This window comes from Styela clava, chromosome 7 (assembly GCF_964204865.1).
Source record: "Styela clava chromosome 7, kaStyClav1.hap1.2, whole genome shotgun sequence".
Classification (NCBI taxonomy): Eukaryota; Metazoa; Chordata; class Ascidiacea; order Stolidobranchia; family Styelidae; genus Styela; species Styela clava.
Genome location: NC_135256.1, coordinates 6,392,542 through 6,402,937, shown reverse-complemented (window position 1 = coordinate 6,402,937; position 10,396 = coordinate 6,392,542). Strand labels below are relative to the sequence as shown.

The 10,396-nt window shown below is 37.5% G+C and overlaps 2 protein-coding genes and 2 pseudogenes across 2 annotated transcripts; 1 reads left to right on the top strand and 3 right to left on the bottom strand.

Moving 5' to 3' along the window:
- Positions 1-462: 462 nt before the first annotated feature.
- LOC120328132 (nucleoside diphosphate kinase homolog 7-like) lies at positions 463-6,248 on the top strand. The gene is made up of 9 exons (XM_078114515.1): positions 463-587; positions 695-730; positions 1,679-1,789; positions 2,124-2,290; positions 2,974-3,135; positions 3,673-3,880; positions 5,120-5,290; positions 5,440-5,616; positions 6,020-6,248. Exons 1-9 carry the CDS (start codon positions 585-587, stop codon positions 6,158-6,160), a joined length of 1,176 nt encoding a protein of 391 aa, XP_077970641.1. The 5' UTR covers positions 463-584; the 3' UTR covers positions 6,161-6,248.
- A 900-nt stretch (positions 6,249-7,148) lies between these two features.
- LOC120328720 (carbonyl reductase [NADPH] 1 pseudogene) lies at positions 7,149-8,229 on the bottom strand (annotated as a pseudogene).
- Positions 8,078-9,049, bottom strand: LOC120328722 (carbonyl reductase [NADPH] 1-like). Its single transcript, XM_039395254.2, has one exon. The coding sequence runs from the start codon at positions 9,047-9,049 to the stop codon at positions 8,219-8,221; it is 831 nt and encodes a 276-aa protein (XP_039251188.2). The 3' UTR covers positions 8,078-8,218.
- Positions 9,050-9,087: 38 nt separating this feature from the next.
- On the bottom strand, positions 9,088-10,290 carry LOC120328719 (carbonyl reductase [NADPH] 1 pseudogene; annotated as a pseudogene).
- Positions 10,291-10,396: the final 106 nt, after the last annotated feature.

The following is a 10,396-nucleotide window of genomic DNA, read 5'->3' as shown; positions in this document are numbered from 1 at the left end:
ATAAGTGGAAATTTAATCAACGAGTCGGTGGATTCCGATATACTGTATTAAAATGAGAGCTTATGACGCATGCCATGTTGATTTGGCATAAATAGGATCAATATATTTTATTTAATCAGCATCACTTTAGGCTTCGCGTGGTCATGTAGGGTAAGCATCTCTCGAGGTTCCTAACGAATTGGATATTGGCGAATCGTACGAGAGTTATTTCTCTGTTGCAGTTGGGCATCGGTATGTTAGTCGTTGTTGGGCATGGAATAGCGGATGCGTGTGTTCTAACAATAGGTGTCTAGGCTTTGTGAATATAAATACGCAATTTAATCGTTCATATATTAAATTTTTCTCTATTTTATTACGCATTGTTAAGTTCTATTTCCTTTCGGTATAAATAATAATACGGTATAAAAATTCTGATCAATCAACTGATGTGACTTTTGAACTGAATCAATAGCGCCATCTATCCATTACCTTGACAACGAGCCGGCGGGTTTGTTTTTCAACTGGCAGTTTTGTTGTCGCTTCACCGGTCGTTAGGCGCTTCTGGTAGTTTTGGACGTAATTAGCAGGAACAGAAAAAAATAAATATGGTATGTTTTATTTAAGTGTATTTTTTAAATTGGGTAATAACGTTATCGGAAGTTTTTGTTATTGTGATCTCAGAACGTCGCTCATCTTTTTGTTGTTGTTTTTACAGTTTCCTGGATATACACAAGAGTACATAGAGCCTTCGGTGGGTATTTTCCCTTCTTAAACAATTTCACTCATTTGTTGTATAGCCTTATTAAGAAGTAGACATTGTGATACAAAGTTAGCTAATTGAGTTAATAACTGGCGCGGCGATGTGGCTCAACGGGCTAAGCGTTAGGAATACGCTCGCCACGGCACCTCTAATTACTCTGCGTGGGTTCGCAGGTTCGAATCCCATGCAGGGATGGTTATGTGCGAGAGGATTGCTGGACTCCCCGCCGTCGTTGGGTGGTTCACGTAACCGCTGGTCGGTTACGGCTTCCTCCACCACCAAGTCCATGCTTCCGAAAACAAACAATACAGTAAAACTAATCCCATACCCGACTTGGAATGGTAACCGGACGAGAGGCCGTGGTTCGCCATATAGATAAGCCATCTTATCGGCTTTCCTCTCCCACGGGATAAATATGTAAATCCTATCATATAGGAATACACTTGTTGGGAAATCTGTGACAATTTGTAGTTCTTCATTTGATATAGCTGTTTTATTGACTGTGTTTGATAATTACCATATATTTCAACAAATGTCATTGATCCCCACGTTTTAAATACATTCAACGCAGCGTCCACAACATAAAGTTGCGAGTGTTTGGCTCAGTATTGGAGGCATTTTACACAAGTCATGTATGAGAAAAAAAATTCTTTCTATCCAATTTTCGTTTTATATAAGCAAAATTTTCCTGTCAATTGTAATTTCCGTCAGTTTATCATAAAGTTTAAATTCCTCTAAGAGTCACAGTTCTTACCACTTCATGGCAGCTATTGCCACAAACAAACCGATGGTGACTCTTGCTATGGGTTATGACGCTATTATCGGTATATTCACAAAGTCATGCACCAGATTTTAGGTTATCATGCGACTTCAGACTCCACAAAATACTTAAAACTGCTTTTGTCGTTAATGCTAATATCCCTTTTTAATTCAAAACAGACGGCTCAAGATCAGAGGTACAGCTTCATTGCAGAATGGTACGATCCGCAAGCTGCATTGATACGAAGATATCAATTTCTTTTTTATCCAAAAGATAACAGTATAGAAATGGTATGGATATTTAAATTCTTTAATATTTAAAAAAACTCTCATTTAAGATTTATTCGATGATCGAGAGCAAACATGGTCATTCCCCATTAATAATAACTGGAATACCATGTTGAATAAATAGTATTTCAAAACTTGCAACTTAAAAAATAGTGTTTTCTGTACTCCAGGCTGATATACAGATTAGAAGTTTGCCATATTCATCAATGAAATCAGATTTTGATTCACTTTTTTTAAACAACCAGTTAATTGTATTATGGCAATTTGTAGTATTAGCGTGAATCAGCTATGCAAAATAGCAGATTATTGATATTCTTCATCAAAATTTTGTATCTAGTATGACATCAAAAACAGGCGAAAGTTTTTGAGTCGAACCAAATCTGACACAGTTAAATTGGAAGACATGTACATTGGAAGTAAAATTCATGTCTATTCTCGTCAACTAACTTTTGTGGATTTTGGAGACAATTTCACCGAAAGCAAAGTGGGAACAAAGAATGAAAGGTAGGTTATATGGAAATAAAAATTTTTTTTATGTCAATTTATAATTGATATAAATAAATAAGTGTTTCCTTGACTTAAACATGATGATTTGGATAGGATTTACATCATATGGCAAACCACAGCCTCTCGTCCAGTTACCAGTTCATGTCGGGTATGAGACTAGTTGGCGAGTTATTTGTTTTCGAAAGCATGGATTTGATGATAGAGAAACTGACCAGTGATTATGTGAACCACCCTACAGCGGCGGGGAGTCCAGCAATCTTTTCGCACAAATCTATCCCCACGTGGTTCGTTCAGTTCAGTCATTTATTTTTGTGCTAATGCTACAACTGGTTTATGGGGTATGATATCTTGGTATTCCTAGAATGTGTTTTAAAGCCAAGCCCCTAATCAACCTTACGTTGTTCTTTATTAGATTTGTTTTGTTATTAATTTCTTTACATTGCAGTAATGGTGTTTTTGAATAAATAGCAGTGAAATTCTATCTTTTCTCCTATAATTTTTGAAGTTTTTACATGGTAATAGCATACCATAAAAAGCTTGCCGAAAAAACTAATCGAAATGCATTTCAGATCTCTTTAGTGATCATAGACTGAATTTTTATTATCTTGTGATTCATTATCTTACTTCTGACAAAAACTCAAAAGCCGTGTTTAAATATCAACTGATATTTTGCTTTGTAGAACACTTGCAATCATAAAGCCAGATGCTGTGAATAAAGTTGGTGTGATCTTGAACCTCTTGAAAGCAAATGATATTCAACCATGCAGAGCAAAGATGGTAAAACTTGTCAGGAAGAATGCAATGGACCTTTATGAAGAACACCGATCTCAACCACATTTCAAGTAAGTCTCAAATTCCCTCAATAAATTCAAGTAGGTATATTTAACAGTAACATTGTGTATGAAGAAGTCTGGAATAGAAGTTTTTAATACCGAAGTATTTTTCAGTATTTTTTTGGCTTTTTTCCACGAATTAGGCTTAGATAGAGCTACCAATATATTGGTTCTATACATATTTCCCTGGAAAGCCAATAACACCTACTGCCTCTCGTCTGTTACCAATTCATGTAGTGTATGGAAATAGTTACCTAGTTGGCTTCATGATAGTGGGGAAAGTTGTAAATGACCAGAGGTTACATGAGATGCGTTATATTGGGGTAGAAGCCCAGCAATCTGTTCGCACATAGGTATACTCACCGCAGATTTCGAATCCCCTTAAGGTGCAATGGCGTGTTCCTTCTGTTCAGCACAATGCCCAATCCCAAGGAGTAGGAACTGGAGAATATCCTCCTAACGAAACTTAAGGCAATTGTAGTGCTCTATAACTTCCATTAAGCAGCCTTCTTTATTATAAACATTTTCAATTTTCCACTTTTGCAGTACCTTGCTGGATTATATGACAAGTGGCCCAGTAATTGCAATGGAATTGATGGGATCCAATGTAGTTAATCAATGGAGAAGATTACTTGGACCTGTAGATTCTGGGAAAGCTAAAGAGAGCGAACCTGGAAGCATTAGGGCCAAGTTTGGAACTGATGGAGTAACAAATGCAGCACATGGATCAGAAAATCAAAAAACAGCACAGAAGGTAATGATTGTTTATAAACCTGACATTTCAACCATTTTGTTTTGTAATCTCTAGCAAACAGCAGTTTCCAATATTACGTTGTTAATGATAATCCTGTTTTTTTTATTAATATTGGCATATTGTTGCTATAAAAGGAATGTGTCAAAGGTTAGGTTTTTGCTAAAACCATAATAGAAGTATTTTTGTTCGGGCTAATAAAACAGCCAATATTTGTAAAAATATTGAAAGTCTTTGCCATGTTGATTCTACCTGGTTAATTTCCCAGAGACTAATCTTCCATAACATTTACTTGTAGAAGGTTTATGACATGCTAATTGGTTATTGCAAATCTGCCATAAAGGTTAGAGACTATCAATCCTGGGCGCTCCAGAAGTGTGTGTACCAACATGGAGGTAACTAATTTATGTTCGCCTACTTTACATCTAGTTGTGTGAAGAGACTAAAACCTATGGGCAGGTATATTCACTTAGCTAACACAGACAGTCCTCGAACTCGTAATAGAACTAAGATAAGGAAAATCGAAATAAAATTATGGCCTAACGACAACCTGGCACACACACAATCCAATCCTTTTCTCTATATTACATTCTGGGTGACAGAAGGAGAGTTGGAGTAAAGCTTCATCCGATTCCCTTGAGCTAAAATCTAACTTCAGCACTTCTGACACTCGCTTTGTAGATAGCCAAATTTTTAGTTTAAATTCCTTTCAAAATATTTGAGATTTTTAAATTGTGGCTCCTTTATGAAAATTTGTACTTGTGACTTCAACCAACATGTTTTACCTTACGGCTGTATCTCCAGGATGTTTTGTCACAAGACTCTAATGCTAGCAAAAATGCTCAATTTCAAATCCACAGTTCCTGGTGCACTTTGCTAATTTAGCTGGGGGCAAACTTGGCCGACTGAAGAACGATTATGAATAGTTTTCAATCTTACACCACTCCCATCTGTCTGTGGTCTGATGGCTTTTGAAGACAATTTCTAGAAATATATATTATGTAACTTGGCAAAATCATACGGTGCTCACCGACAATAACAGTAGTTTCGTGAATAAAATTCCTGATCTTTCTAATTAAAACCTTGGGTGTCACTGCTCGATAACCAGGTTTGGTTCCTCGCGACTTCCCTTCCTCAGTGAAATTGTATGATTATGCTTCTTTTTCTGAATTTCGTATGCGATTGTTTTTTGCTGGTTGGAAAAAATAAACTTAACTTGACTACTCAATCCCTTTTAAACAGGAGTTGGATTTCTTCTTTCCACCAAATCGAAATCCAAAATTTGAAGGCACAGCTCGACTCAGAGATTGTACTTGCTGTGTCATCAAACCTCATGCTATAAGAAGTGGAATTGAGGGAGATATTATTGAAGTGATTCAGAACGCAGGATTCCAAATAACAGCATTACAAATGGTGAGTTTAATTTAAATTTTTCGGCGCTCCAGAAGTATGTGTAACAATATGGAGTTAACTAATTTTGTTCGCCTACTTTACATCAAGTATATTCACCTTCGCACTTGCAATCAATCAAATCAATTTATGAAAATGACTTTCTTTCACAGTTCAATGTTGAAACTGCAAACGGTGAAGAATTTTACGAAATATACAAAGGAGTTGTCAACGAATATCAAAGCATGGTGACTGAATTGTGCAGTGGACCTTGCATTGCTTTGGAAATCACAGGTCAAGGAGAAGAAACTGCATCCAAGTTCAGAGAACTTTGTGGACCAGCTGATCCGGTATTATTTTGTTTCTTAGGCATGGTTGTCTTGATAACAAATATTCAAAAATAAAATTGCCGCAACAGTGTGGCTCATCATGCTAAGCATTAGGAATACGCTCGGCACCTCTGATTACTCTGCCTGGGTTCGGATCCCATGCAGGGATAGTTGTGTGCGAGAGAATTGCTGGACTCCTTCTCGCCTTAGGGTGGTTCATGTAACCGCTGGTCAGTTGCGGCTTCCTCCACCATCAAGTCAGTGCTGGTAGAAACAAATAACTAGCTAACCCCATACTTGACATGGAATGGTAGCCGGACAAGAGCCGTTGGTTCGCCATAATATTAAGCTGGTTATCGGCTTTCCTCTCCCCGGGATAAATGTGTTAATCCTATCCTAAAATATTATTTATTTTCAAACACAGGAAATAGCAAGACATCTCCGGCCGAAAACAATTCGTGCTATGTTTGGAAAGGATAAAATCCAGAATGCTGTCCACTGCACAGATCTTCCGGAAGATGGCATTCTAGAAGTGGAATATTTTTTTCGTATTCTAAATAGCTAGCTTAATCGCAGTTCATTTATGTTTAACAATTGTAATGTATTGGCACAGATGATATTTTTGTACAAATTGAAAATAAGATTTAACATTATTCACAGTCTAAGTGAAGGGTTGCCTCTGGTATCTTTGAATCAATGATGTGTTAGGATGATACTTTGAAGATAGGTTTGCTTTAACTAGAAACCATCAAGGGTTCCTCGATCCCCTGAAATGTTTCTTTGGGGTTCTGCTTTACCAAAAAAGTTTAACACCACTGGTATAAAGCCTCAAGCCAATTTTAAGTAAAAATCTCCCAAGTTTACAGGGTATTTTTGAGGGCTTGTAGATAGTCTAGAGCAGTGTGGTCCAAACCCAGGCCCGCCAAAATCGCATTTTGTGTTGTTTTGTAATAAAATTATTCAGAAAAAACTTTTTGACATATTGTTACATCACTAATGTCACTAAATTGCCTAGTGTTATGGCTAACTGAAGCAACTAGCGAAGTTTGATGAGGTGCTTGGCTAGTCTAAATTATTATCTGGCTTTCTATCTTTTTGGTCGGGAATATATGCTTACAATATAGGTATCATAGAAAACTAAAAATAAAATGCAGATTCTATTAGCCTGGGATGACTATGTCCGATAACTATGTGTTTGTACAAAGAAAGTGTTTGTTCTGTATTGCACTGTTTACCTATTATTGGCAGTTGACACTACTGTGGCTCGCTAACAATGCAAAAATGATTTTGTGGCCCGTGGAGCCGACAACCTTGGACCACCCTGGTCCAGATCTTTGACGTAATGCAACCAAGGAATATAATACCTCCTGTAGAAGCTCAAATAATGCAGTTCATAGTCATGCATTTGGGCACTGGGCATAAAGTAAATCACCGCTATTACTGCTTGTTTAGGCTCAGGCTCGCAATTTATGTAACATCAAGGCTATTTAAAAAAGAACATCCAAACCCATTGCTGAACTCAAATGACCCTGATGAACTCTTCTTGCAACTTGTTACGGAATCACAGAATTTTACTTAATGTATTAATTACTGTGATAAAGAATGAAAAAGCAACAAACTTTGTGAAGAAGGAAGATATGAATATGGAAAGATAACCATTCATGAATACCATTTGTCGAGTCTGTCTTTGCAGAAAAACTCTCCAGACGGTTCTTTCAATCCCTTTGGTAGCGTTGATAAATAAATAGGTATTTTTGCTCCTTGATCAGGTGTTCTGGTTCCCCTGTGATTTGTCATTTCAGTTTTTACGTAACCAGGGCAAGCACAATTAATCAATGTGTTGGAGCGATTATTTTCCCGCATTTTTCGACCCATTATACGAGTGTATGCAGTAACTCCTAACTTTGACATTCCATAAGCCATACTAGGAAAACCTATTGCTTCATGATTACCGTATTGCACAGATTGTACAAACTCGTCCATCTTCTGCAAAAGTAAAACCTCGGACAAATCGGGTGACTTGAAAAATGTCTGAACTTCAAGACTGCACTTATTAAGGGCCATCTTTGCCACCATTGATGATAAAGTGACAAATCGTCCTTCGTCTTCCATGGTTGGCAAAAAAGTATCACATAAATTAACTAAGCTGGTAAAATTAGTTGAAACTGTCACACTCGCTTGCTCAGAAAATGCTGCCTCATCATTTCCAGTATATGCGATCCCAGCATTGTGAACAAAAATGTCAACGCCACCATGTTTTGAGATCACGTAATCCTGAAGGCATCTGATGCTTTCAAGACTGGTAACGTCCAGCAAGTGAAATTGTGGATGCAATCCTTCTGTCTCTAAATCCTTGATAGCGTTTTGTCCACGTGCCTCATTTCTTGATGTTAGATAAATGTACCCGTTCAATCTCTTACAGAGTGCTCGGACGATGGCAAGGCCAATTCCTTTATTGGCGCCAGTAACGATTGCAACACACTGTCGGGCAGACATTACCAATAATTGATTAAAAAGTGATGGTTTAAAAATATATTGGAAATAACTGCATAATTTAATTGTTCTGCTAACAAAAAGACATTATAGATCAAGTATCTTGAAGCTAAGATATGCTACAAATTCTTTACGAGTACCACTTGCGAACTTGTTTGTCTGAGAAGAATTCGCCTGTTGGCTTTGAACCTTTAGGCAGAAGTGCGATGTGGACTGGAGTTTCAGCGCCTTCGTCTGGAGTTTTGGTGCCTTTATGGCTTGTCATGTCTGTGATCACATATCCAGGACAACAGCAGTTCACAAGTATGTTGCTTTTACCCATCTCTTGGACTTTTCTTGCTAAAATACGAGTGTACGCTGTAACGCCTAGCTTAGACATCCCATAAGCACTACCTGGAAAGCCTTTTTCTATATGAGCTCCAGTTTGTGCAGCTTCAACAAACTCATCCAACTTCTGAACAAGCTTTTCAACAGTTAAATCTGGGGATTTGAAAATTGCCTGGTTTTCTTTGCTGCACTTTTTCAATGACATTGTCGAACTCATTGACGATACAATAGCAATCCTCCCTTCATCTCTCATTAATGGCAAAAAACTTTCACATAGCTTAATAGTAGCTGTGAAGTTACTTGGAACCGTAACTCTAGCTTGTTCAGCAAAGGGCGCAGGGTCAGCGCTTTTAAACGCTATGGCAGCATTATGGACCAATACATCCACACCACCATACTCCTTGCGTATAAATTCCACGAGAGTCGCAACGCTCTTTTGATCAGTTACGTCCAAACTATGGAATTTAGGATGCAGACCTTCTTTTTCCAGAGCATTAACAGCGGTATTTCCACGTCCCTCATTCCGAGCTGTTAAAAACACATCACCTTCAAATTTCTTACATAGCGCACGCACAATTGCAAATCCAATACCTTTGTTGGAACCAGTTACAATAGCTACACGCTGAGCTGACATTATATAATCAAAGACTAATAATACTCAGTTTAGAGAAGCTAAAATGAATTAAATAAAATACTCATTCAGAAACCATATGTTCAAGTATTCTACAAAAATACAAGCACTTGATGTTTGAAGTGAAAGGGTGCACAATGTATAGAAAATATCACAAAATTGATGGTATCACTACATAATAGTTCAAAATTATTAAAAAATTAAAATATTTCAAGCTAATTATTTGTCTTCCAATAGGACATTTCACTACATAATTTTCTAAGTTGAGGTAAATAAATTCTAATTCAGTGGACCATGATATTTAGCAACCGTCGTACCACTTGTCCAGTTTGTCTTCACACCAGAATTCCCCTTGTGGTTCTTTTAGCCCAGCTGGTAATGTTGCCAAATAAACAGGTGATTCAGCACCTTGATCAGGCGTTTTATGGCCTTTGTGACTTGACATATCTGTATTAACATAACCAGGACAAGCACAATTCACCAAAACATTTGGTTGAGCTAATTTCTGAGCTTTTCTTCCCATTATGCGAGTAAGTGCCGTCACTCCCAACTTTGACATCCCGTATGCAGAGCTGGGAAAACCCTTTTTCTCATGCTCCTCTGTTTGAGCCAATTTGACAAATTCATCCATCTTTTGTACGAGTTGTTCTTCAGTGAGATCAGATGATCTGAAGAAATCCTGAACTTCCTTGCTACATTTTTTAATCGTCATCCTTGCAACAAAAGACGAAACAGTAACAAATCTTCCCTCTGCTCTCATGACAGGTAGAAAGGTGTTGCACAAATTCACCATGCTCCTGAAGTTGTTGAAAATTGTGACACGAGCTTGCTCAGGGAAACCTGCTGGATCAGCTGCTTTGTATGCCATTCCAGCATTGTGTACAAAAACATCCACACCTCCATATTTTGAAACCAAGTAATCTTTAAGAGCTCGAATGCTTTGCTCATTGCTCACATCCAAGATATGAAAATTTGGATGCAATCCTTCGCCTTCCAAAATCTTGACGGCGTCTTTTCCGCGAGTCTCATCTCGTGAAGTAAGATACACTGCTCCATCAAACTTTTTACACAATGCTCGAACAATGGCTAACCCAATTCCTTTGTTTGAGCCAGTGACAATTGCAACACGTTTGGAAGTCATTTTCTATTTAAATGATATGCTAAGAACAAGATGAGAATTGTACCTTAATTAATCTGAATTCTATACCAAAGTGTAATGTGTGGGTGTATGTCAAGCAAATGGCTGAACAGCAGTAAATGGTGATGTGCCCTAAATAACAGTTCTCAGTTACATTTTTTAATTCAGATATAAATTAAACAACTTGAAAACCATTCTTGTCTCAAAGTAAT